General features: G+C 44.2%; 2 protein-coding genes across 2 annotated transcripts; both read left to right on the plus strand.

Moving 5' to 3' along the window:
• On the plus strand, positions 482 to 24,931 carry LOC8056267 (callose synthase 3). The gene is made up of 42 exons (XM_021459073.1): positions 482 to 818; positions 934 to 1,271; positions 1,350 to 1,575; positions 1,731 to 1,824; positions 1,975 to 2,085; positions 2,200 to 2,316; positions 2,425 to 2,517; positions 2,606 to 2,697; positions 2,787 to 2,913; positions 3,934 to 4,071; positions 4,144 to 4,220; positions 4,315 to 4,405; positions 5,044 to 5,166; positions 5,277 to 5,391; positions 11,897 to 12,231; positions 12,312 to 12,364; positions 12,446 to 12,506; positions 13,911 to 13,992; positions 14,063 to 14,112; positions 14,197 to 14,283; positions 14,811 to 14,936; positions 15,053 to 15,156; positions 15,248 to 15,332; positions 15,425 to 15,585; positions 15,699 to 15,822; positions 15,895 to 15,992; positions 16,935 to 17,064; positions 17,171 to 17,322; positions 17,887 to 17,996; positions 18,097 to 18,222; positions 18,340 to 18,408; positions 18,491 to 18,671; positions 20,367 to 20,511; positions 21,257 to 21,376; positions 21,453 to 21,571; positions 21,658 to 21,741; positions 22,021 to 22,133; positions 22,218 to 22,447; positions 22,529 to 23,326; positions 23,430 to 23,480; positions 23,862 to 24,047; positions 24,128 to 24,931. The coding sequence occupies exons 2-42, from the start codon at positions 1,046 to 1,048 to the stop codon at positions 24,374 to 24,376; spliced, it is 5,859 nt and encodes a 1,952-aa protein (XP_021314748.1). The 5' UTR covers positions 482 to 818; positions 934 to 1,045; the 3' UTR covers positions 24,377 to 24,931.
• On the plus strand, positions 25,469 to 27,572 carry LOC8066455. The gene has a single exon (XM_002453059.2). The coding sequence runs from the start codon at positions 25,923 to 25,925 to the stop codon at positions 27,279 to 27,281; it is 1,359 nt and encodes a 452-aa protein (XP_002453104.1). The 5' UTR covers positions 25,469 to 25,922; the 3' UTR covers positions 27,282 to 27,572.

Genomic DNA, 27,979 nt, shown 5'->3' on the forward strand with positions numbered 1-27,979 from the left:
AATTTTGATAATGTAGCATTTTCGTTTGTTTGTGGCAAATATTGTCCAATTATAAATTAACTAGGCTCAAAAGATTCGTCTCGTAAATTACAGACAAACTATGTAATTAGAATTTATTTTTTTATATATTTAATGCTTCATACATTTGTCACAACATTTGATGTGACGGAGAATCTTGAAAAGTTTTTGAATTTCGAGGTGAACTAAGGCCTTGTTTAGTTCCGAAAACATTTTGGTTTTTGGAACTGTAACACTTTCGTTTTTATTTAATAAATATTGTCCAATCATGAAGTAACTAGATTTAAAAGATTCATCTCGTAATTTACAGATAAACTGTGTAATTAGTTTTTATTTTCGTCTATATTTAATACTCTAGATAAAACAAAGCCTAAACAACTCCCCAACTCCCCAAGAGTAAAACGCGGGCCTCGTCTCTTTCCCTCTACACCTCTGCTGCTGCGTGTGTACGTGTACCCACCACCACTGGGCTACTGGCAGCAACTGCGAAAAAGTGAGGCGAGTGAAAGCAGGCAGGCGGCCATGCTTTTCGGGGGAAGGAGAGGAGAGGGAAGGGAAAGCAGCACACAGCAAAGCAAAGCAGCACTCCACTGGGGGGGGACTGGGAGCGCCGCGCCTCTCTCCTAGTCTACTCTCCTCTCCTCTTGTTCGCACCAGCAGTCCAGTAGTACCATACCACCGAGAACCAGAAATCAATTCAATTCCTCCTCGCGCACGAGCACGATCCATCATCCGGAGGCGACTCCCCTCCTTCCTTCCTTCCTTCCCAGATACGAGTATACGAGTCTCTCTCTCCCTCGGTCAGTTTTTTGTTTTTCCTTTTTTCTTTCTTTCTTTCAATTCAGAAAAGTTTCTTCTCAAATCGAATTATTTATGTTATGTATAAATAATTCCATGCGGGTTTGGCTGTTGCAGGGGAGGGAGGGAGGGAGAGCGGATTGATCATCAGGAAGACGAGGAGGAAGAAAAACATTCACTTGCTGCTGCTGCTGCTGCTAGTCAGTAGCCGAGGACCCGCCCCATACCCATGGCGTCCTCCTCGGGGGGCGGCGGGGGCCGCAGGTTGGCCCCCGGGGGAGACGCCTCCCCCGCCTCCGCCGGCGCCAGGAGGATCTACCGCACCCAGACCGCCGGTAACCTCGGCGACTCCATATTCGACAGCGAGGTCGTCCCGTCGTCGCTTGTCGAGATCGCGCCCATCCTGCGTGTGGCCAACGAGGTGGAGGCCAGCAACCCGCGAGTAGCCTACCTCTGTGAGTGTTCACTTGCCTTTGTCTTGCTTCCCTCTTCCTCTGCAGTCACATCACATGCCTCCCCCCCTTCCTCTCCAGGCCGCTTCTACGCCTTCGAGAAGGCGCATCGCCTCGACCCCACCTCCAGCGGCCGTGGCGTCCGCCAGTTCAAAACCGCCCTGCTGCAGAGGCTCGAGAGGGAGAACGATCCCACGCTCAAGGGCAGGGTCAAGCAGAGTGACGCCAGAGAAATGCAGAGCTTCTACCAGCACTACTACAAGAAGTACATTCAGGCGCTTCAAAACGCTGCCGATAAAGCCGACCGGTCTGTCTCTTCCTCCTTCATCTTATTTCATTCCTTCATTCAATTCATTCCAATTCATTATTACTACTTATCAAACTGCCGCCGTACTCATTCAATTCATTATATATATAAAGTACCAAATCGACTGATCAATCCATACATCCATCCATCCCTAGGGCTCAGCTCACCAAAGCTTATCAAACTGCCGCCGTGCTCTTTGAGGTCCTCAAAGCCGTCAATGTTTCCCAGAAAATCGAAGTCGATCAGTCGGTAACCATCACTGCCTTTCTTGCTGGAGTACCATTCATATTTGCACTAGTAGCTTTCTTGTCGTTTCACTTCTACTTGGCTGGTTGCATCTCCTTCCTATTGCACCTCTCTTTAATTCCCTATTCACACAATACAACCGCCCCCTTGCAGATTCTCGAGACGCACAACCAGGTCGAGGAAAAGAAGAAGCTATACCTTCCTTACAATATCCTCCCGCTTGATCCTGACAGCGCCAACCAGGCTATCATGCGCTATCCTGAGGTTGCCACCTATTTCATATCAACTTATCATCATTCATAATCTCACAGGATGGTTATGCATTTACGCTATGACTTATATGTTGCCTTGCATGTGTCGTCACTATGTGTTGTGTAGATCCAAGCTGCTTTCCATGCTCTTCGCAACACCAGAGGTCTGCCATGGCCCAAGGAACACGACAAGAAGCCCGATGCAGATCTTCTTGCCTGGCTTCAGGCCATGTTTGGATTCCAGGTTATCCATCTTTTCACCATCCTCTCTAGTTTCGTATAAGATTTTTATGACCATAACTGTTTCTGACCTCTGAATCCATGCTCTCCAACTTTGCTCATCACTTTGCAGAAAGATAACGTATCCAACCAAAGGGAGCATCTCATACTTTTGCTTGCCAACGTGCACATAAGACAGATTCCCAAACCTGAACAACAACCAAAGGTATCCCCTTTGATCAATATCATATCAAACACATGAGGTGCTTCATGCTTGTGGCATTTACCCATTTCTTACTGGCTGATGTTCTCAGTTGGATGACCGAGCGCTGGATACAGTAATGAAGAAGCTATTTAAGAATTATAAGAGATGGTGCAAATATCTTGGCCGCAAAAGCAGCTTATGGTATGAGATGCTCATGATTCTGTAAAGAGCTGCAGTTATATGCTCTGCTCAATACCGATTGACTCATGAATTGATCATTTCCATTCTAGGTTGCCGACTATCCAACAGGAGGTGCAACAACGCAAGCTTCTCTATATGGGTCTTTATCTGCTCATATGGGGCGAGGCAGCTAACCTGAGATTCATGCCAGAGTGTCTTTGCTACATCTATCATCATGTATGGACAATCCTGAGTTTTCCAAAATAAGTTTATTACATTGTATACTTACTAGACTATTGAAGTGAATCTTGCAAGGGTTTAGTTCTTCTAACATAAACAATTGTCTGGTGTGACGAAAATTTGATTGAGAAATAGTATGATTTTAGCTTATGTGATCTTTGCTTGCACAAAGCTGTTGGCATAATATGAACAATCACATTCTGTCCGCTTCCACAGTTTGTGAGAATGCTTATGTTGGGTGCAATTTTGCTTTGGTACAAGGACAAACCATGCAAAAGAGTTGAATAAAATAGTCTCCCTCTAGCTACCTCGTGTACACAGTTCCTCAGTACATCATTAGCAATTTCTTCCTCTAGTTATGAAATAGTTATATAGACAATGACGCTATCCCAAAGCTGCAATTTTGACCAATAATTTAGATTGCAGTACATATATGGACCTTGCAAATTATCATACTGCACTAGTATGATTTCAAAATAATATACACATTTGGTTTTCGTGTGCCAAATCTAAATATTTGTACATATACAGATATACATAGCTTAAAAAGTTTGTTTGCGTCATCTCTCTCTCTCTCTCTCTCTCTTTCTCTCTCTCTGACTTCAAAGATTGTAAACATACTGTCATTTTGGTGAAAGTGACCTGATAATTTAAATGCATGATGGCGTCCGAGTCCACCGACTATATAGTTGTGTTGTTCCTTTTCTTTAGGGTGCTATGAGTATTTCAAACCATTATCAGTGGGTGAAATGGTGTGTTTAATACGTAATGTTTTGTGCCTAACGAGTTATCAACATAACATGTCTAATCTTACTGGCCTTTCATGCTTCTTTCTTCTTTGTGGCTATAATGAACTTGCATAAATTAATATGCTTGCAATGTGCTTAAGTATCAAGGCAGCTTGTTGGTCTGGTCATGATCGATTGGCTTTGGGGCATTACAGTATTTATTGACCATTATTCTTGCAGTAGGATTATTATTAGTGAGTGTTGACTGTCTTATTTCGTTTCATAACAGATGGCCTTTGAACTCTATGGTATGTTGGCTGGAAATGTGAGCCCGACGACTGGTGAAAATGTTAAACCAGCTTATGGTGGAGAAGAAGAAGCCTTCTTGAAGAGAGTTGTGACTCCAATCTATAAAGTTATAGAAAAGGTACAATTTTAATTTCTTTTGCCCACTGTTATGCCCTGAATCATAGTTATATCCTTTGCACCTTTTACATAGGAAGTCGAGAGGAGCAAGACCATGAAATCAAAGCACTCACACTGGAGAAACTACGATGATCTTAATGAGTACTTTTGGTAAGGGATGATCTGATCACTCATTTTTCTTATATAGTTGCATGGGCCTGTATATTGGGGAATGCCATTCAATTATTTCTGCACTGCTACTCAGGTCAAGAGATTGCTTCCGATTGGGATGGCCTATGCGATCTGATGCAGATTTTTTCAAGACTCCAAATGTTTCTCTTCACCATTTGGATGGAGTATGTTCCTTGTGATAATGAATATACTTACAACATTTTTTAAATCAATTAGGTTTGAGCTAGGTAATATTTTGTTACATGAGTATTATAATGGGAGCGTTGATATAAAGTAGAGTACTAGACACCTTTATTTCTTTCCATAGACCTGACACTAGTAGAGAGGCATTTGGCAAATATACATCCGTTCTAACTATTTCTGAGAAGAAACTTCATCCGAGGATGAGAATGTAAAACATTCTCGAGTTGTGCATCAGTCAAACAAGATTCATCTGATACTAGTCAGTATGTTTTTGCTATTAATGCAAAAAGGCAGTTTGCAATATGTAGCAATGTGGGTATGGTACTGTACGTAAGCTGCTTCTTTTTTTTTTGTTCTTCATTTGGTAATTTTTGACCTTTTATTTAGTGAATATTCTTACTAAGGGCTTGATTATAGACCAAACTTCAGTTCTAATGTAGATGAATTTAAGTCAAGCATAGAGGGAGAACTTTCTAGTTAGCGGGAAAGAGACAATTTAGCTGTGTGTTTCTAGGAATTTTAGCTTTTGCAGTTTAGCCTAGAGAGCACACCAGAGCTGGTGAAACATGTTGATGCACTATTTTGATAGATGGTACTGTTGTTTCTATTTTTGTTCCAGGAGGACAGGCCTGTGGGTAATGGCAATTGGATGGGAAAAGTCAACTTTGTTGAAATACGGTCATTTTGGCACATCTTCCGCAGCTTTGATAGGATGTGGAGCTTCTTAATTTTATCTTTACAGGTTCGCAATTCTCTGGCTTGTTTGAGTTCTTTTGGTTACTCTTTTTTTTATGCGATCTGTTTCCTTATCCTTAGTTGTTACAATTATTTATGCCATGTTTACTTACACAGGCTATGATTATAATTGCTTGGAATGGTGGCACACCAAGTGATATCTTTGATAGAGGAGTGTTCAAACAGGTTTTGAGCATATTTATAACTGCGGCTATACTGAAACTGGGTCAAGGTATGCCCCCCTCCCCACCCCTCTCTATGTTCCTTTTTTATATCATTGCAAAGGCTAATGGGTACATGCTGTTGGTGCTGTTACCAATGAGGATCTTAGTTGCATGTCTAGTTCGCTAGAATTGGCTTGGGCCTTGTTTAGTTCCGAAAAGTGAAAACTTTTCGGAACTGTAGCACTTTCGTTTGTTTGTGACAAATATTATCCAATCATGCACTAACTAGGATCAAAAGATTCGTCTCGTGATTTTCAGCTAAACTGTGTAATTAGTTTTTGTTTTCGTCTATATTTAATGTTTCATGCATGTGCCACAAGATTCGATGTGACAGGGAATCTTGAAAACTTTTTGGTTTTCAGGGTGAACTAAACAAGGCCTTGGGTTCTATATGAATTTTAGCAGATGGCTGCTGTGTTGTAAATAGCATAGTGAATACTTATAATGCCTTAGCAATCTCAGTTCCAATCTTCATTCAAAGAAAAGGAAAAAGATTGCAATGGTTGTTCCTTTTAGGTCAATTAAGTCTTGGAACCCACTATTAGCAAATTATTTTTTCCAACTTGGTACTTTGTAGAAAATGGTTGGGATCGTTGAGCTATCAAGGTGTCACGTAGTCGTCTCATTCTCATTTTTTTTCTCGAAAATGTAGGAGAGCTGCGCTTCATTATATTAAGAAGAAAAAAGAGGGCTAGAGAGCCCTACAACACACACAAAACACAAACCCCACACTTAGAGATTACACTCGCGCCCGCAAAACAGACAGGGAAGCGACCAAAAGGACTAGCACTAAGCTAACCACCAAGGAGAGGGGCTGTCAAGGAGGACAGACCCTTAGCTCCTGCTAGACTCCACAACCGGCGCTCTTCTCCAGCAAGGATGAGTGCACCCCCAAGGCTTGGGATGATGCCATAAAAAACGCAACGGTTCCGATGGTTCCAAAGAGTCCATGCCCCAAGCACAATGAGAGAGTTGAGACCTTTTTGTATCAATCCGCTTGTTTCTCCACTAGCTTGATCCCACCAGCTATCAAAAGAAACATCAGAAGGTTGTGGTGACAAGGAGTGGAGGCCGACCTGCCTTAAAAGATAATACCAGAATTGCCTAGCAAAGACACAAGAGACTAGAAGGTGGTTGATAGTCTCCTCTTCTTGGTCACAAAAAGGGCACTTCTCAGGATGAGGCAGCCCACGTCGCGCAAGGCGATCTGCAGTGTTAGGCAATAGAATATGCCGCAGCCCCCTACCATATGCTGCGGCATATCATTGCCATAATTAGCAGATGTAAATCAATCAGGGATAGCTGATTTAGTTACTATAATTAGCAGATGTAAATCACTGATTTAGTTACTATAATTAGGAGATGTAAATCAAGGGAATCACCCTTGCCTTGTAAAGGCTAGTCGGCCCTATATAATAGAAGGCGCCCCCTCCAATTGAGGTGTGGCCAATTGCCCCAATCCTAATCTTCTACATGGTATCACGAGTTCAGGCCTTGATCTCGTTCTAATCTCGATCTCCTCCTAGGCGCCGACCTTCTCCTCCCCTTCCCATGGGAACCGAATCATCCCTCTCCTCTGCCACCAGCGGCAACCTCACCAGCGATGCTGCTCCTGCAATCTCCCCCTTCGCCACCATCAACATCAAGCTCCACGTCCCCATGACCCTTGAGTTGACGCCCTCCAACTTCACCAAGTGGTCGACGACGTTCGTGGCCACATGTGGCAAGTTTGGGCTGCAGCATCACCTCGCCGCTGCCTCCACCTCGACTCCCGAAGCGGCCTGGCTGCAGGCTGACTTCTGCGTCCGCGGCTGGATGTACAGCACCGTCTCCGATGCCGTCCTCAATCTCGCCATGACCGACGACACGCAGACGGCGTGCGCCCTTTGGGCGGCCATCAGCGCGGTGTTCCAGGCGAACAAGGCTCCTCGCGCCATCTTCTTGAATCACGAGTTCCACTCGATGACTCAAGGGGATCTGTCCATTGACGCCTACTGCGTTCGCATGAAGGAGAAGGCCGACGAACTCCGCGACGTTGGGCAGCCCGTCTCTGAACCCAACCTCGTCCTCAACCTGCTGCGAGGGCTCAACGAGGTCTACTCCAATGTCGCTGACAACATCGCCGGGACACAACCCCTCACCCTCGCTGCCGCCCGGCACCAGCTCCTCCTCAAAGAGCTGCGCCTGCAGAACGAGGCAAAGGTGCGCGCCACCACCGCCCTCCTGGCTGCTGCCTCCTCTCTTAGCGGTCACCAGCAGCAGCAGCTGCAGGGCGGCCGGCGCCCTAACACCAAGAAGGGTGGCCAGCAGTCCTCCGGCGGCACCAGCACCAACAAGCGCGTTCCCTGGGGCTTCAATCCCTGGACCGGCGAACGTGTGGCCCCTGGAGAGCGTGTCACTCCTGGACAGCGCCGCCAGGGCGGTTCTGGCGTTTCTGGAGGACCTGGTGGCCAGGCTGGGCGCAACTCGGGCATACTAGGGCCTCCCCCACAGGCCAACACCGCCTTCGCTCCGCTCCAGACCTCCTCCAGCGGCTCCAACACCTCCACCAGCACCTGGGATGCAGCCGGCCTCATCGCTGCCCTGCAGAACATGCAACTGCAGGGCGATCGGATAGTTGACTCCGGCGCCTCCACACATATGTCCTCCTCGGCTGGTATGCTCACCCAACGTCTCCCCTCCTCCATCTCCTCAATAACAGTAGGTAATGGCACCAGTATTCCTGTCACGTCTAGAGGTCACTCCATCCTTCCCACACCTACCACAAACTTCGCTCTTAATAATATTCTTGTTGCACCATCCATAGTCCGCAACCTGCTTTCTGTCCGTCAATTCACTCGTGACAATAGCTGCTCCTTTGAATTTGACGCACATGGTTTTTCTGTTAAGGATCTCAGGACAGGACGCGTGATTCTCCGCTGTAACTGCGATGGGGACCTATACACCATGCCTGCCTCCACAGCTGCCGCTCCACCTCATGCTCTCCTGGCTGCTTCGTCGACTCTGTGGCATCAACGTCTCGGCCATCCTGCACCCGCTGCTCTAGAGCGCCTAAATAAATTGCATGCTGTTTCCTGTAATAAAGTAGACCACTCCCTATGTCACTCTTGTCAGATAGGCAAACATACGCGTCTACCTTTCAGTTCTTCGCAGTCCATAACTCATGCCCCTTTCGAACTTGTTCACTGTGATGTTTGGACTTCCCCCATCAACAGTTTGTCTGGTTTTTCGTACTACTTGGTCTGTTTAGATGATTATAGCCACTACTGTTGGGTTTTTCCGCTCCGAAAAAAATCAGAGGTCCACCAACACTTAGTTGAACTTGCTGCGCTCGCCAAAACACAATTCAGCTTTCCCATAAAATGCTTTCAGGCTGATAACGGGACTGAATTCCTCAACACTGCCACCACCAAATTTTTCGCTGCTCAAGGCACTCACCTCCGCTACTCCTGTCCCTACACATCATCCCAAAATGGCAAAGCTGAACGCATCATCCGCACCCTCAACAATTCCATTCGTACCATGCTGCTCCACGCCTCCCTGCCTCCCGCATATTGGGCCGAGGGACTCCTGACAGCTTGCTACCTCCATAATAGACGCCCATCCTCCTCCATTCAGCATGCCATTCCATATACTCATCTGCATAATCAGCCACCAACCTATAACCATCTGCGTGTTTTTGGGTGTCTCTGTTACCCTAACATGCAAGCAACCTCTAAACATAAGCTCGCCCCTCGCTCCACGGCATGCGTCTTCCTCGGATATCCCCCCTCACACAAAGGTTACCGCTGCCTCGACCTATCAACACGCCGCATCATCATCTCTCGCCATGTTATATTCGATGAGACCACTTTTCCCTTTGCAGCCACCTCAGACGCCTCCTCCCCCGCATCTCACGACTTTCTCCTTGACGACGATATGGTTTCGGTGCCTTGCTCTACTGTTGTTGCAGGTGGGACTTCCTCTTCTACGCCCGTGGTTACTCCATCCCCCTCGGATGTTGAGCAGCCACCCTCCGACGTTGTGGCATCACATGGATCAACTCCTTTGACACCAGGCGGGCGTGGTCACGTGCCCCCGCCTGGACCCAGCGTGGTTCCCTTTCCACGGGTCTACGTCCGCCGCCCCCGCCTCGAGCCGTCCGGAGAAGTGGCTGCCTCGGCAGCCCCTCCTGACGCCCCGGCGCCACCGACGGCGCCCTCACCGGCACCGGCAGCCTCTACTGCTCCGCCACCACCACCGCCGCCACCGCCACCGCTGCCACGTGTTACCCGTACCATGACGGGTGCCATCCCTCGCGTCAGCTATGAAGGGCTGGCGGCCACCACATCTTCCTCACCATCGCCGATCCCAACGAACTACCGCAGCGCTCTGGCCGACGCCAACTGGCATGCTGCGATGATGGATGAGTACCAGGCCCTCGTCGACAACAACACCTGGCAGCTCGTTCCGCGTCCCCCTGGCGCCAACATCGTGACCGTGAAGTGGATCTTCCGGCACAAGTTCCATGCCGATGGGTCCCTCGCTCGCCACAAGGCTCGCTGGGTTGTCCGAGGCTTCTCCCAGCGCGAGGGCGTCGACTACGACGAGACTTTCAGCCCGGTTGTCAAATCGGCCACCATACGATCTGTACTCAGCATCGCCGCATCCCGTGCCTGGCCGATTCACCAGCTGGACGTGAAGAACGCCTTTCTTCACGGCCACCTCGAGGAGACCGTCTACTGTCAGCCACGTCTACCGTCTGCTGAAGTCCTTGTATGGACTGAAGCAAGCTCCGCGGGCTTGGTACCAGCGCTTCGCCACCTTCATCCAGCAGCTCGGCTTCGTCGCCTCCACCTCCGACACGTCCCTTTTCATATTACGAGAAGGGACGAGCCTCGCCTACCTATTGTTGTACGTCGACAACATCGTCCTCACCGCTTCGTCCTCGGCGCTCCTTCAGCGCATTATGGCTCGGCTGAGCTCCGAGTTCGCCATGACAGATCTTGGCGCCCTCCACCACTTCCTTGGCATCGCTGTCACACGCTCCTCCGATGGCCTCTTCCTCTCCCAGTGACAGTACGCCGTCGAGCTTCTTCAGCGTGCGGGCATGGCTGAGTGTCATCCGACATCGACACCTGTTGACACTCATGCCAAGCTATCCGCGACCGACGGGGTTCTACTGTCAGAGAAGGACGCATCTGAGTACAGGAGCTTGGCGGGGGCTCTCCAGTACCTGACATTGACTCGTCCTGATCTGGCTTATGCTGTTCAACAGGTGTGCCTCTTCATGCACGCCCCGCGCGAGCCTCACCGTGCGCTCATCAAGCGCATCCTACGCTTCGTCCAGGGGACTCTCTCCTCGGGTCTTCACATTGGCACCGGCTCCGTCGACAAGCTGACTGCCTACTCTGATGCTGACTGGGCAGGCTGTCCAGACTCTCGACGATCCACCTCCGGCTTCTGTGTCTATCTCGGCGACAATCTGGTTTCCTGGTCCTCCAAGCGCCAGACCACGGTGTCCCGTTCTAGCGCAGAGGCAGAATATCGGGCTGTGGCTCACGTTGTGGCTGAATGCTGCTGGCTTCGACAGTTACTCCAGGAGCTCCATATTCAGCTGCCCTCCGCCACCGTTGTCTTTTGCGACAACATCAGCGCCGTCTACATGACAGCCAACCCCGTCCACCACAAGCGAACGAAGCACATTGAGATCGACATTCACTTCGTCCGCGAGAAGGTGGCCCTTGGTGAAATTCGGGTTCTCCATGTACCCTCCTCTCATCAGTTCGCTGACATCATGACTAAAGGGCTTCCGACAGCACTCTTTCGAGAGTTTCGATCCAGCCTTTGCGTCCGGGAGCCTCCCGCTGCGACTGCGGGCGGGTGTTAGGCAATAGAATATGCCGCAGCCCCCTACCATATGCTGCGGCATATCATTGCCATAATTAGCAGATGTAAATCAATCAGGGATAGCTGATTTAGTTACTATAATTAGCAGATGTAAATCACTGATTTAGTTACTATAATTAGGAGATGTAAATCAAGGGAATCACCCTTGCCTTGTAAAGGCTAGTCGGCCCTATATAATAGAAGGCGCCCCCTCCAATTGAGGTGTGGCCAATTGCCCCAATCCTAATCTTCTACACGCAGTCCAGCACCGATTATGGGCCACCAACCATAGGAAAAAACGGCACTCATTCTCATCAATTGTCAACACAAAACAAGACTCTGTTGTGCAATAGGACAAATGAGTACACACGATTTTGCAATTGATCATGATATCTAAACATCTATTGGCTTTACCTCTATTAGTATTTTTTGGTAACAATGAGAACAGCTAGAGCTTCTGCTGCTGTAAAAATATATTTAAAAGGTCTGTGAAAGAACGATGAGGAGATTCATGAGCACATTTATCTCAAAATAGCCGGACAAAAGGATTCAAAATAATTTACTTAGCACAAAACTGAGGAGCTTTATGTTTGTTTAGGCTACAGAAGTTTATTTTATCATTTAATGGGGTATTTTTTGCTGCAGCAATCTTGGATATTATCTTGAGCTGGAAAGCAAGAAGAAACATGTCTCTTGTTGTTAAGCTACGATATATCTTGAAGTTACTATCAGCTGCTGCTTGGGTTGTGATTTTGCCTGTAACTTATGCATACACTTGGGAGAATCCAACTGGCCTTGCAAGAACAATTAAAAGTTGGCTTGGTGATGGTCAGAATCAGCCATCATTATACATTTTGGCAGTTGTGATTTATTTGGCACCAAACTTGCTGTCCGCTACACTATTTCTTTTCCCTGTAATTAGGAGAGCTCTTGAGAGATCAAATCTTAGAGTCGTAACATTCATAATGTGGTGGTCGCAGGTATTTCTTGTTTTACTTTTTAAGCTGATTTTGTTCTTATTACCCTTTAGATAGTAATGATTAATCTAAAACTTATACAGCCTCGCTTATTTGTTGGAAGAGGGATGCATGAGGGCGCATTCTCCCTTTTCAAGTATGTTTGCCTATCTCAGTTTTTTTGTTTCTTTTAGTTTTTACCATTAAATGCCTTTCATGAGTGTTGTTGCCCTTGTAGGTATACAATGTTCTGGGTATTGCTTTTGGCCACTAAATTGGTTGTGAGCTTCTATGTGGAGGTATTATTTGGAATCAATGTGTTCATTTTTCTATTATACATGTGCATGAGTATATTCATGCATGGCAGGGGGAATGTTGTAAGATATAATCTGCTGTCCCTCTTGTGCTTTTGCCCTGCATTTGGCAGGATCAAGTGGTCAGCTCTCGGCTGCCACTGTAGGAGTATGGCAATAGGCCATTTAGTCTTCCATAGTTGGTAGAAGTACACCAGCTAGAGTAGTGGGCTGGTATAGGCAGGTACAAGAGTAGGTATTGGCTGATATAAGCCATGTAGAGTAGTTGTATGGAGTGGTGTAGTCACCATCCAAGTAGTGTACCAGCAGGTACATATTTTGTGTATATATACTCTACCTATTGCAATGGAAAGAAGCAGTTCATTGCCACTCATTCAGTATTTCAGTTTTCAGTTCAAGTCTGAAAACTGTGTGTGTGCTGCGTGTGTGAGTGAAGGAGCTCAGGGCTCTTCTTCTTGCTTGGAGCAGGGGAGTGGGAGGAGGAGAGCAGGTGCTGCTCACCTCGGTGCAGGGTTGCTGTGCCAACAAATGTGTATTCAAATCCCTAGCTGTGCCAAGTTCTTTCATGGGAGCATTTCGATGCACAGTTATCTGCCCCACTCAAGACCCACCTGACCTGAAGTCTTGGTGGCAAGAGGCCGCAAACAAAATAGCGAAAGAAGAAAAAAGGCGCTTCAACGGGTTGGTCATCTACACGCTATGGAACATATGGAAGGAAAGGAATAGGAGAATTTTTAACAACATCCAGGAGTCAGCAATGCAAGTGGCACTAAGGGTAAAGGAGGAGATCGAGCAAAGAAAAAGGGCTTTAGCTTGGGGAGGGACCAATATCGCAGGGGGCATCATGTAATCCTTTTGGGAGTTTTGGCCCTTTTGATCTGTACATAAACCTCTTTTCCCTTCTTAATTGAAAGGCAGAGCTCCTGCCATTAAGTTCAAAAAAAAAAAAATCCCTAGCATTTAGTTCAAATTCTAGATCAATTCCTTGCTCCAACAGGAGCGTAGAATGTACAAGAATGAGGCAGTTCGACAATTTTTTAGATGCAGGTGGGATCTATAGAGGTGTCAATTAAAGAGAGTTATATGATACTAAGATAAGATATTAAGATCCACATGCAACACAAGTATGATCGGAAGTGTAAGTTGCGTAGTAGCGGGTCCAAAATTCTGTATGTTAACAGACCTTATGCAAAATGGACTTAAAAAGTGATTAACATTTATGTTTCCCATAAGCGAATAAACTGTCCTACTCTATTCTCTATGTGAGTTTTGTCTCATCAAAATCTGTGAGACTTGGGATGGAGAGCTGTAGTAGTTGGCATTTCCTCCTTTTGTTATTGATAAATCATAATTGGGTTACTCATCCTCTCATGTGTACCTATCGTGCAGATCAAACCACTTGTGCAGCCAACAAAAGATATAATGAAGGAGCCAATACGAACATTTAAGTGGCACGAGTTTTTCCCCCATGGTATGCCTCGAAATGATGATCTTCTATTAGATATTTTGATATTTGATTACTTGGTTTTTTTAATCTGCAGCAAATAACAACATTGGTGTCGTCATTGCGCTTTGGGCTCCTATTATTCTTGTATGCTTCTTGCCCTTTTTTGGTTCTCTTGAACGGTTAGGTTCTGTTGCTCCTGTTTGGACTTACCCTAGTTGAGTGCTTCAGGTCTATTTCATGGATACTCAAATTTGGTATGCAATTTTCTCAACGCTAATTGGTGGTGTATATGGGGCTTGTCGCCGTCTTGGTGAGGTTAGTAAAGCTGGCCAATACATTACTTTATTATTCAGTAGACTGGGGTTGGTTGTGCTTGTGTCATCGTGTGATGTTATTTTGTTATTCTCCTATGCAATCTTCAGCAACAAATGAAATATTTGCTTTTCCTATTTGCCCTCTTTTCCGAGTCTCAGTGTGCAGTCAGGTTCTGGATCGAAATCTTGTAGCATAATAGATAAGTTGAGTTATGTGCTCAAATTCATCTTTTTTTTTCTATTTGCACCAGTTTTTGAGATTGGTATCACCGGATATGATCTTCAGATTTAAGTGTCACTTCCTTTTGAATTTTTCCTGATGCATTTCTCTGTTTGAATATTTAGAAGTTCAAATTCTTCTGACACACCTTTTTTTGTGTGCATGTGTATGAACACTTAGCTTGTTTCATGCATATAGAGCTTTTGGGTTGTACTGTACTTTTTGATGGTTCTGGGTTCTGTATTTAGCTATTTATTAGTGATCTAAGTAACTTACCCTATGCACTGTTACTGGTTTCATGAGATCAGATAAGGACATTGGGAATGTTGAGATCTCGGTTTGAATCTCTGCCTAAGGCTTTCAATCAATGCTTGATTCCATCTGACACAAGCAAGAGGAGAGGATTCCGGGCTGCTTTCTCCAAACCTTCTAAGGTGTGGATTCTTTTTTCTAACAGCTTTTACTTGACACCACGTCTAATGTAGATTCTTGCCATGGAAAGTATTTATTACACATTTTTCGATCACCTGGTACATTTGGATTTTTTTAGACACCTGAGGACACCAAAGAAGAAGAAAAAATAGCCGCAAGATTTGCTCAGATTTGGAATTTAATTATTACAAGCTTCCGCGAGGAAGATTTGATAGACGACAGGTGCACCATCCTGTCTTTACTCATGCATATATAGACTTCCTTGTTTGCCTTCTTGCCAAGGTGTTGTTTGTGATATTTTAAAAAACGGCAGAGAGAAGGACTTGTTACTTGTTCCATACTGTAAAGATCGTGATATGGATATAATCCAATGGCCACCATTCCTGCTTGCCAGCAAGGTATATATTCTTGTAACTTGTTTGCTGCCTATTTCTGTGCTATCTATTTCGATGAACTTTTGTTTCAGTTTCCTTTATTGACTGTATTTCAGATTCCAATAGCATTGGATATGGCCGCAGATAGTGGTGGAAAAGATCGTGATCTAAAGAAGAGAATGAAGTCGGACCCATATTTTACTTATGCTATCAAGGAATGCTACGCTTCTTTCAAAAACATCATATATGCACTAGTGATCAGTTCACGAGAGAGAGGGTATGTTTCACATTATTATGCTTTCATTCATATTACTACACCCTTGACTGTTAAAGCTTAAATTTTGTTTTGAACCCAGCTGATAAAGTTGATATATTATGTGATATTTTCAGTTTCATACAAAAGATTTTCGATATGGTGGATGAGCATATAACAGAAGAGACTTTGATAAAGGAGCTGAACATGAGTAACCTTCCTACCCTAAGCAAGAAGTTTATTGAGCTGCTTGACTTACTGGTATAAAATTACTTATCATTGTTCTAATAATGTTCAATGTGGAATTTTTTAATTCTCATTCCTTCAATGCAGGAAAGTAACAACAAAGAAGAACAGGGTCAGGTCATCATATTGTTCCAAGACATGCTTGAAGTGGTTACAAGGGACATAATGGTTGACCAGCTCAGCGAGTATGGAACCTAGTGACCATTCTACTGTACAAACTTAAAGAGTAGCCTTTAATCGTTAATTATATATTTAAATTTGTTTTAATCATTTTTTTTCTATATGCATGTTTACTTAATGGGGACTTGTTTTCCATGCACAATTCACCTAGTAGTGAGGAATATGTGATATTATATTATTTGGTTACAAAATGGCTATTAAATAAGTTATTCGGGCGTAATGAGAGTTGTTTCTTTTTTTTGGTTGGTGGGTATAGTCGTTCAGAATTTCCCTGTTGTCTCCTATAACATGGTGTCCGTAATGGGACAGTTTGGGCATATTTGGTTGGTAGCTAATGTTGTCACACATGTTTTGCTAAGGTGGCTAACGTTAGTCCACACGTTTGTGCCAAGGAAAATAGCCACCTAACCTTAGGTAAAGTTAGGCAAGAAACATGAGTCTATAACATGTGAACCAAAAAGCTAAGAAGTTAGAGACTAAGTTGTGGGAGGGACCACAAATTTTGTGACTAAAGCTGTGGCCGCCTCAGTTTTGGCGTGGTAAATCTAGTTGCCAATTGAACATGCCTATCTTATTATACAAAAACATCACACTGTTCTCGATAGACAAAAACAATATATTTGTTCATAATGAATAGTTTGCAGTTACTCATGTGCAATGTTTTCCTAAACGCTAAACGGTAAATAGTCGGTCACCTGCCGTTTAGCCATTATTCGGGCTAAACAGTCCATTAAACGGGCTAAACAGATGGTTAAACGGAAACGGTGTACCACTGTGTAGCGTTTACACGGCGTTTAAACGGTCTAAACGGCCGTTTAGGCGAACAGTGCTCATGTGGCCACACATAGTTTTTCATCGATATCTTTGGTGATCACAGCTAGGTTCTTGGTGGTTGTTTATTGTATTTTCTTTTGATATATCTATTATTATCATTATCTCTATGGCAGCCTATTGGAATCAATACATGGTCCAAATAATAAAAGATCTGAAGGAATGATGCCACTTGACCAACAAGTTCAGTTGTTCACAAAAGCTATTGATTTTCCTGTAAAGAAAACACAAGCATGGAATGAAAAGGTTCTGTTTCTTGTCTGACTTTATTTATTATTTTCTAGTATTAATAAAAAATATTTAATTTTGAATAAAGTTATTTTTTGTGATTATGCTTACTTATTGGTTTCAGATAAAAAGGCTTCGACTTCTGCTCACGGTGAAGGAATCAGCTATGGATGTCCCTACAAACCTGGATGCTAGAAGGAGGATATCTTTCTTTGCTAATTCTCTTTTTATGTCGATGCCAGATGCCCCAAAAGTGCGGCAAATGTTGCCCTTCTCGTAAGTTTTACTCACTATAAGATCTATGCTACAACATTCCTAGCTGGCTTGTATGTTTCACTAGTAAGTGATATAAGCGATAACAGACTTCCATTTTGTCCTATTTTGCTTCTATTTTACTTAGATATTCAACACTATTTTCAGTTAAATAAAACTTGTTGGTTCTTTTATGTCTCTTTCGAGAAAGGAAGCTCATCCTTACTTAGTGACCAACAAAACATATTATCTCCAGCTGGATGGTAGTATCTTGTAGATAAACTAGAAGAGAGATGAAAATATCTATAACTGTACACTTTAACATTTTTTGTTATTCTTTTGAGTAAACTATACACCTTTATTCCATGAAGTTATTGACTACAAGTGATTTATTGTGGCAGTACAACCCAAAGCTTTATTGGCCACTGGCTTAAATTATCTATGAACATTACTGACTAACATGTGATACAATTCTATTCATATGCTCAAATCATATTGCTTCATTTTCTGAACTTTTGTTAACTAGAGTTACAATTCATGTTCTAATTACCCTTGTTTTGAATCCTCTTCACTGGGTGCCTATTGCAGTGTCTTGACTCCTTATTATAAAGAAGACGTTCTTTTCTCTTCACAAGCACTAGGGGAACAGAATGAGGATGGGGTTTCTATCCTTTTCTATTTGCAAAAAATCTACCCAGGTTCTTTGCTGAAATGTTGATTTGTGGCTAGACACACCTCAATATTTCCACAAATTTTTCTGATAATCAAAACAATGTTTTCTATCCAACATCCTTGCAGATGAATGGAAAAATTTTCTTGAAAGGGTGCATTGTGAGAGTGAAGATCAACTCCACGAGACCGAGCAATCTGAAGAGCAGCTTCGCCTTTGGGCATCATACCGGGGACAAACTTTGACAAGAACTGGTAATCATCTTTGGCTTCTGTTATAGCTGCTATTATACTTCTCTCAATGAAACTTCTTTGTATATAGTACATGTTCGATAATTTCATTAATTTAATAATTGTTGTGCTTTCTTACAGTAAGGGGGATGATGTACTACAGACAAGCTTTAGTCCTTCAGGCTTTCCTTGATATGGCCAGAGATGACGGTATTTTCTGAATACTTGACAGCTGATCCTATTTCGATACTCTAAACATTGTATGACTGTTTCATTATGTTGCTTTCCTCAGATCTTATGGAGGGTTTTAGAGCAGCTGACCTGTTATCTGAATCTGATGAATCGCAACTTTTGACTCAATGCAAAGCTATAGCTGACATGAAATTCACATATGTTGTGTCATGCCAGCAATATGGTATCCAGAAACGTTCTGGTGATCCACATGCACAGGATATTCTGAGATTGATGACCACGTAAGTCTTCATTTAAAATCAAATACTCTGCTTCATCCTTATGGTATTTCATGCTTACATCACAACTAGACTATGTTCTACTCCCTCCATACCCAAATTAGCTGACGTTTAGGACATAATTGTGCTTACCAAGGAGCCATTAATTAGAGGGTATTTTTCCCTGTCTACCCCTATTAAATAGGGTATCGGGTGCATCCTCTACGAGAAAACTACTCTGGTCAACCGGTTAGTGCAGCAAGGCCATAGGGTGATGTGCAGTGTTCGACTCTTGGTGGCCACAAATTTTTGCGGGGGTTTGTTTTTATTGTTTGCCTGCATGCCGGCGCTCCATTTCAGCTGGGCATGCAGCCGCATGCGGCGCTTGGACTGCTTCGACGCGCTGATTGGGCGGTGACAAAGGCGACCGAGGCGACACAATTAATTGCTGCTTCGACGCGAGTGCTTATTGGACGGTGACGAAGCCAACCGAGGCGACACAGCGAAGCAAGGAGCGCAACAGGCAAGGGCAATCATGTCCTAAACATAGCATGCGGGCGAGGAACGACATTTTTTGCGAAAATAAGCCTTGAGTCTAGGACTCCAACTAATATAGGTATGGAGGGAGTATTTACTGAGTACCCACAGGAGAACATATTATGATTCTGTAGTAAAATAGAGCAAAATTGTGTTTTGATAATATTGTCCTGGCCTCCCAAGATATAAGTGAAAGCAGGAAGAATTGTTATAATGCATGGCTTGTATTGCATTGCATTGAGCCTCTCTGGTGGTATATATAGAGTACATATGGCAAATTAAATTACAATATCCTAACTACTAAATATATTGTAAAATCCCCCGCAATCTTAGCGGGAGCATCGCAGACAGTATGGAGAAGAAGTAGAAGGCTAACATCCCCTTGCAATTGTAGTGATGTCGCAATTTAAATGCTGCAACTGGAGTAGAAACCAACGAGTAGCTCATGCAGACGATTGCCCTTTTTAGTCGCCGAAGTAACCATGTTTGAGGTGGATGCGGTTGTAGTCGTGGAGAGAGCAGACGCTGCTACCTGAAGGCGAGTAGTTCAGGTGGATGATCTTGCTCAAAGGCAATCAGTCTTGATGCAAGGTATGGCGTGATGTTGGTGATGAAGACCCAATCAACATGATGAAGACCATTGCAGACAGACGATGCACAAGAGATTGCACACATGGCACAACAATGTAGATGCAATAGTTAGAGGACACATGAACATGGGTGGTGGTGCTGCGGCCCAAGGAGGCAACACAGTAGCAACCCTGTTGCTCGAAGAGGATGTGTGTAACCCAAGGAGGCAACACAGTAGCAACCCTGATGAATGTCAGAATCCCAGTGGATCGCGCACAATTGGTTGATCAGACCGAGTACGCGTGAGGCGGGATGGGATGACTGAGAGATGACGTGGGCATCACATGTGCGGCCTGCAGTGCTGCTGTTTTGTTTTTGGCTTCGTGACTGTTTTTGGCCTTAAGGTCACCTTGTACATATAACCTCCTTCCCGCTTAATTGAATGGCAGAGCTCCGTGACTTCTATTTTTATTCCCTTTACAAGATCGATTTAGGTTCCTTTTCCTGTTCTTAGTTTTCTTTGCTTTGACCATTGCAACACATTGTTTTATGTTACTTATATTGAAGCCCTGAGCTTCACAGAGATTGAAAGGAAAATCTCCTCTTTGGCAGTTATCCGTCACTTAGGGTTGCCTACATCGACGAAGTCGAAGAGCCTAGCAAAGACAGAAATAAGAAAATAGAGAAGGTTTACTACTCCGCATTGGTGAAGGCAGCAGTAACTAAGCCTGATGATCCTGGCCAGAAACTTGATCAGGTACTGCAAAATGATTTTCAATTCAGTGTTGGTCGTGCTGGATTGATCAAATTATATTGTTTTGTTCCTACTATAGTTTTTTTACTTCTGCACTTCTATGTAGTATGTACTGGATCTTCCTTTTTTCCTGTAGCATAAGCATGTTATAGTGGTTTTTTTTTGTTGTAGTCTGTGGATCTGTAATACACCCATTATGGGGCTTGAACTCACAACCACAAGGTTAAGAACCTTGTGCTAACTGAGCTAGGTGGGCTTGACATGGGAGGAGGCAATAAAAATGGACTTAAAGATGAAATATATCTAGAGAATATGAGTGCAGAGGAAGCAGCTGTCTGCCTGAACCATGAACAGGCTTTAGATCCACTAACAATATCTCTATATATTTATTTTCTGGCTTTGTTGTTTTTGTTGTTGTGGATATTGCTCATTCCAAAATTTAATCCATGCCAAAAAAGTTTTACTTTGTAACCTAGAGCTAAATTTCCTGGCTATGCATGCACTATAAATTGACACTATGTATTCTAGATTTGTTTGGCACTTTTGAGGTATGCTGACAACATGGTGTAAAGGGAACAATATATGATCTATTGCGTCATTGAATTGGTCTATGATATTTCACTAGTACTGTACAAGAAATGTAGAATACTCAAATGGTACCTATTAGAATAAATGTATTTCCTGATCTCTTGGTGCCAAATGAGGATAAACCTGTTTACCTGTCATATTTGCATCTTTTTCTGCATAGGATATATATAGGATAAAGCTTCCAGGGAATGCAATGCTAGGTGAAGGAAAACCAGAAAACCAGAACCATGCCATAATTTTCACACGAGGTGAAGGTCTCCAAACCATCGACATGAATCAGGTATGCATCAATTGGTTCCTTTTCTTCCATGACAGATTATGTGACAGTTTTTTACTATACCATTTTATCATAACAGGAACATTATATGGAGGAGACTTTGAAAATGAGGAATTTGTTGCAAGAGTTTCTGAAGAAACATGATGGTGTGAGATATCCATCAATACTTGGTGTAAGGGAACATATCTTCACCGGCAGGTAAACCTAAATTTATGTTTAATTTCTGAGTTTATTAGTGCCATTTAGTTGGACAATCAATGTATAAGCTCTCAATTCTTCTACAGTGTTTCTTCTCTTGCATGGTTCATGTCAAACCAAGAAACAAGTTTTGTGACCATTGGACAACGTGTACTTGCCAATCCTTTGAGGTGATTCATCTTATTATGGACATTTCTATACCACATCATTACTTCACCTGGTTCTTAGCAAGCTTCTTCGTGATAATTAATATGTTGGAGTTTCTTGTCAAGATTTTTATTTCCAAATTTGCAATGAACTAACAGTTATTGGAATTTCCATCTTAATATTATATGTATTCAGTCAAGTTGGCATGCTTAGCTTGTTTTTCCTCTGTGAGTACTATAATTCATTAACTGATTTTTTTTTTGTGTGTGTGTGTTTGTCCTCGCAAAAATCTTTGTATCCAGAGTTCGGTTTCATTATGGGCATCCTGATATCTTTGATCGACTTTTCCACCTGACAAGGGGAGGTGTAAGCAAAGCTTCTAAGATTATCAATCTTAGTGAAGACATATTTGCTGGTATGCCATTGTTTCCCCTGCCTCCCATTATTGCTTAATCTCAATGGAAATTATTTTGCTAATATATTTGTTACTTGATGATAGGATTTAACTCAACATTGCGTGAAGGAAATGTTACACATCATGAATACATGCAAGTTGGCAAGGGCAGAGATGTTGGTCTCAATCAGATCTCACTATTTGAAGCAAAAATAGCAAATGGTAATGGTGAACAGACGCTGAGCCGTGACGTCTACCGACTTGGACATCGTTTTGACTTTTTCAGAATGTTGTCCTGCTACTACACTACTATTGGTTTTTACTTCAGCACAATGGTATAAACTTCTCCCTTGACTTCTCAACTTTTAAAACTATTGATTTAATCTGACCTTTGTGACTTTTTCTGTCCTTCTCAGATAACAGTTTGGACAGTGTATGTATTCCTCTACGGGCGTCTGTATCTTGTCCTCAGTGGCCTTGATGAAGCACTAGCCACTGGAAAGAGGTTTATACACAATGAGCCTCTCCAGGTTGCTCTAGCTTCGCAGTCTTTTGTGCAGCTTGGCTTCTTGATGGCGCTGCCTATGATGATGGAAATTGGTCTAGAGAGAGGATTCAGAACTGCATTGAGTGACTTTGTACTTATGCAGCTCCAGTTAGCATCTGTGTTCTTCACATTCTCTCTTGGGACCAAAACTCACTACTACGGAACCACACTGTTACATGGAGGAGCTGAATATAGAGCTACAGGGCGTGGATTTGTGGTCTTCCATGCCAAATTTGCTGAGAACTATCGATTGTATTCACGAAGTCATTTTGTGAAGGGCATCGAACTGATGATTTTGCTCATTGTGTATGAAATATTTGGGCAGTCATACCGAGGAGCTATTGCGTACATTTTCATCACAATTTCCATGTGGTTTATGGTTGTCACCTGGCTCTTTGCCCCATTCCTGTTTAATCCTTCTGGGTTCGAGTGGCAGAAAATTGTGGATGACTGGACTGACTGGAATAAGTGGATCAGTAACCGTGGAGGTATTGGGGTGCCACCAGAGAAAAGTTGGGAGTCATGGTGGGAAAAAGAGCAGGAGCCTCTTAGGCATTCTGGAAAGCGTGGCACTGTTCTTGAAATAGTGCTTGCATTGCGCTTCTTTATCTACCAGTATGGTCTTGTTTATCATTTGAACATCACCACTCACACAAAGAGCGTTCTGGTAATACACATCTCATTTAGTATTGTGAGATATCTTTCTGATTTATAGATATCAGCAAATGCTGTATAGGATGTATTCAAACATTTATTGATGTTCTTTCCAGGTTTATTGCATCTCATGGGTCATAATCTTTGTCATTTTGCTTGTGATGAAGGTAAGCATGTGCTCTTATCACTCTGGTTTGTTTAATTTTGAATTTTTGATGCCTACCCGTGAGTGACACTGGCTAGTTGTACATGTAAAATACATGCATAATAACCACTTGCACATGTGAAATGCACATGCGATTTTAATGCTCAAAAGTTAATAGAGATTTGTGCAAGGATACTGCAATGGGTTTGGTGAACTAAATACCGGAATCTGTGGTGTCCCACTGGAAGGTTGCATGTTTAGAGGGTCCTAGAAGCATGTTTACTATGTTTTTTTTACCAGCTTAGAAATTAGAATGGATTGTTTAGGCTATTACTTGATCGAATAGGTATATCCTTGACGTGAAATGCTGCTGACTGTTGGCTACGTGCTCTATCGTTTGCAGACTGTATCAGTTGGCAGGAGGAAATTCAGTGCAGAGTTCCAGCTTGTGTTCCGGTTGATCAAGGGTCTGATATTCATAACGTTTATCTCTATTATCATAATATTGATAGCAATCCCACACATGACAGTTCAGGACATCTTTGTTTGCATCCTTGCGTTCATGCCGACTGGGTGGGGTTTGCTTCTGGTAAGTAGTTGCTGCTGCATGGTTTCTTTGTTTGGCTGACGGTTGGGTTGTGACCCTCCCTCACGTGTTGTTGGTTTCAGATAGCACAAACTATGAGGTCAGCTATTTCACATATGGGGCTATGGGGATCGGTCAAAGCGCTTGCCCGAGGCTATGAGATCATCATGGGCTTGCTGCTGTTCACCCCGATCGCATTCCTAGCTTGGTTCCCGTTTGTTTCGGAGTTCCAGACAAGGATGCTATTCAACCAGGCCTTCAGTAGAGGTCTGCAGATTTCTCGTATCCTAGGTGGACACAAAAAAGACAGGGCTGCACGGAACAAGGAGTGAGTAGCCGATTAGGTAGATGGAGGGTGGTGTCGTTGGGCAATTTAACTAGTTGGCACCCTCCCTCTTGACTGTAAATGGTAGTTTCTCTTTGAACTCTGTTGGACGATAATATGTAAGTGTGTGTATGTGTGTGTGTGTGTGTGTGTGTGAGAGAGAGAGAGAGAGAGAGAGAGAGACGGGGGAGAGGGAGGCCGCCGCGGATGGTAAGTTGCATGGTCTGTTCTGTTGTGGCCTTCCTTGCCTGGTAGTGCTGACCTACAATGCAACCAATATGCCCCCCACGTGGCATTATAGTAGTATTGGTTATTGGGCACTGGAGACCCCGGCCGAAACTGACCAGGTTATATTGCAAGGAATTCATCTCTGCTAACATGCCAGATTGTATATGTGCGTCTACCTCTTCATGTGCTTTCTTTATACCAGTGGAAGGCGCGCGCCAGCGTCCTAGATTTGCTAATTAGCTCGAAATGTTTGTGTAAAAAATATTTTCAGTTTTCACAGGAAAACAGGATTAAGTTTAATGAACTAAATATCAATATATGTCATTACTCCGTACATGGGTATATATATTCCACAAAGTGATTACATAATCTTAGTAATATTTATGGTGAACACAGAGTGGCGGAGAGTAACTCGCAGGTTTGCAGAGTATGCAAGATGTTTAGTTAGGCATATATATGTAGATACATATACACTGCATATATTGTTTACATTGGAAAAGGCACACGTAACAAATTTACACGAACTGCAGCTGACTCAAGTAATCCAAGCTGTGGTTTTTCTCCTATGACTGATTAAGCGATGGATAATTTGCAGTAGCAAATGTGGTTGTATATGCCCTTGCTTCTTTTCCTGGTTTTAAAGCAAAGAAATAAGAAAAGTAAATATTTTGAAGGCAGATTGCAAATCTGATTATACAATAAAAGAAAAGGCTGTTAGAGAAGGAGAAGGAATGCAAGCAAGGAACTGATTCAGCGCTCCTAAAACAATACAACAAAAATATTGATGTATCGGTGGAAAAAATACGATTAAACAGGAGTATAATTAACACAGTAATTTCTAAATAAAACTGACAAACATACAGATGTATCGGTGGCACGCACCTGGCCGCTGGGTGCTCTCAGCTCTCGAATCTCGATAGCTATTGCTTTTCTTTCTAATTTTCTTCTTCTGACAAAAAAACAAAAAAACGGATCATCATCTAATCTATTCTGATCGCGGCACCCACCCCACCCACGGCCGGGTCACTCTCTTCCCCTCCCCATTCTCCTTCGAGCTAGGGTTAGGGTTTGCTTCGCGTTCCCTGGGAAATTGATCTAATCGGTCCTCACCGATCCATCCGTTCATCGATTAAGTTTCCACCACCTCTCGACATCATCAATCTCGCCGCCTCTATTTCATTTCCTTTTTTTCTTTTCTTGATGAGATAGAGAGTGGGAAGTAATAAAAGGGAAAAGCTAGCAAGGGGATTTCTTGATCCCATCATCGTGCTGCAAATCCTTTAAATTCGAACAAGGAGGAGGAGGAAGAAGAAGAGAGCAAGCCCATGGATCCCAGCCAGATGATGTTCCCCATCTGGGGGGCGCCCCCTCCCGTCGCCTTGCAGCCACCCTCCGAGGACCACGCCGCCGCCCCCAGCGCGCAGGCGCAGCCCTTCCTCGCCCCTCCCAATCCCAACCGTGGCTGGAAGCGCAAGAATCCCGCCGCCGCCTACCAGCCACCGGCCCTCGGCGATCTCCAGGTGCAGAACCGCGCCAAGGCTCGCCGCTGGTTCAAGAACAACAACAACGGTGGCGGCGGCGGCAACCCCAACCCCAACCAAACCCGCAAGTATTTCTTCCCCAAGAACAAAAACAACAAGGCCGCCGCGCCGCGCAACACCACCTCCTTCATCATCCGGGCCAAGCGCGCTGGCGGCATTGCCTCCCTCGTCTCCCCGTGTCCCGTCACGCCCGCCGTGCTCCCCACCCCGCGCCTCTCCCCTTCCCGCGAGGGTCTCGCTGACATGGCCCAGGCGCAGTGGGGCGTAGATGGGTACGGCTCCATGAAGGGCCTCATCCGCCTACGTAGCTCCCCCCAGCCAGCCAACCCCAACGCTGCCGCATCTGATGACGATGACGAGGGGAACTCAAGTGGAAGCGATGTCGAGGAGCACGTCGAGGTGGAGCGACGCCTTGACCATGACCTCAGCCGCTTTGAGATGGTGTACCCTGGTAGAGGGGAGGATGCTGGGGGCTACGTATTGGAGGACGAGGACGAGTATGACCAGGATGCGCATGTCGCTCGCCTCGAGGAGGAGAACCTGACTCTAAAGGAGAGGCTCTTCTTGATGGAGCAAGAGGTTGGTGACATGAGGCGCCGCCTAGAGGTTCTTGAGGCGCGATTTTCGCTAGGTGGTGGTATCGGAGGTGGACAGAATGAAGTGGAGGAAGCTCCTCCTCAGAATGATGCAGAGAGGATCCATATCGGCTCAGAGAATAGCAGCAAGGATGATGTAGAGAGGGTTCGTGTGGGATCCGAGAAGCGCAGAGCACAAGCTCAGAGTGCCATGGGTCCGGACGATACCGAGGAGCAGGGTGCTGTGCGTTCAGAGAAGTCTGGTGGAAATGATGCAGGTGAGCAGGATGGTGTTGGTGTTTTGGAGAAGATTGACGTGCAAGATGCCGAGAAGCAGCAGGATGCTGCGGGTTCAGAGAAGACTGGTGGTGCAGATGAGCATGATTTCGTTGTTGGTGTTTTGGGGAAGACTGGCGTGCACAATGCAGAGAAGCAGCAGGGTGTTGTGGGTACTGAGAAGACAGGTGAGCACACTGCAGAGATGGTTGATTCAGTGTTAGAGGATAAGATGGATGAGGACAATGTTGAGGGTGAAGTTAGGCTCGCACAGCTTCGCAGTGAAGATTGACGTGAGATGGACAAGAAAGGTAGCTCAGTACTGGTTATTGGTGCTGTACATACTTGTCAATGAAGGATTGAAGGGATGCGAGCGACATTGAATGGACTCAGCTTTTGGAGACTGTCATGTTGCTTAATATGAATCATGATATATTGACAATGTAATATGTTTTCTGTCCAGTTTCCAATTTGTTTTTCTTGTTACTACAACTTGTTATGATGATCTCAAAGTGGCAGACATGGAGGAAATAACTGAGATGATGAATTTGTTATAATCACTGTCCCGGATGGGTTGGTTTTCTGGTGTTGCGCTATTTATGTGTCGCTTATATAACTCTTTCTATTTCTATAGAGTTGTGGTGCGTATACCTGAATCTGAATGCATCGAGTCCGTTTATGTCATTTGCTCTGAATGCATCGAGTCAGTTTTATGTCATTTGCTTTGGAACTGTAAAAATGCGGAAGCATCTTCTTATATCTTATACTCATCACGTAATAATGTGAATGTGAGACCATCTTGTTGCTGAACATGGCGTGATCCTGCCTTTTTTTTTTTTTGGTTTGTTTGTTTGGGTTGTTGATTGAAAGGAGCCTAGAGCATCTCTAACAGTTATGCAATTGGACTTTGCATTCTTGAAATTTGCTAAAAACCTTAAAAATTGTTTTCCAACAGTTTTGCATTTGACTTTGCATTTTTGGCAAACTTGG

This window comes from Sorghum bicolor, chromosome 4, assembly GCF_000003195.3.
Source record: "Sorghum bicolor cultivar BTx623 chromosome 4, Sorghum_bicolor_NCBIv3, whole genome shotgun sequence".
Classification (NCBI taxonomy): domain Eukaryota; kingdom Viridiplantae; phylum Streptophyta; class Magnoliopsida; order Poales; family Poaceae; genus Sorghum; species Sorghum bicolor.

Bases quoted from the DNA above. Each gene is read 5' to 3' on its own strand.
- LOC8066455 (XM_002453059.2), top strand. From the start codon at position 25,923: ATGGATCCCAGCCAGATGATGTTCCCCATCTGGGGGGCGCCCCCTCCC.
- LOC8056267 (XM_021459073.1), top strand. From the start codon at position 1,046: ATGGCGTCCTCCTCGGGGGGCGGCGGGGGCCGCAGGTTGGCCCCCGGG. The intron at 2,914-3,933 runs GTATGGACAATC...GTTTCATAACAG, and splicing joins TTTGCTACATCTATCATCAT to ATGGCCTTTGAACTCTATGG. The intron at 17,997-18,096 runs GTTCTTTGCTGA...ACATCCTTGCAG, and splicing joins TTTGCAAAAAATCTACCCAG to ATGAATGGAAAAATTTTCTT.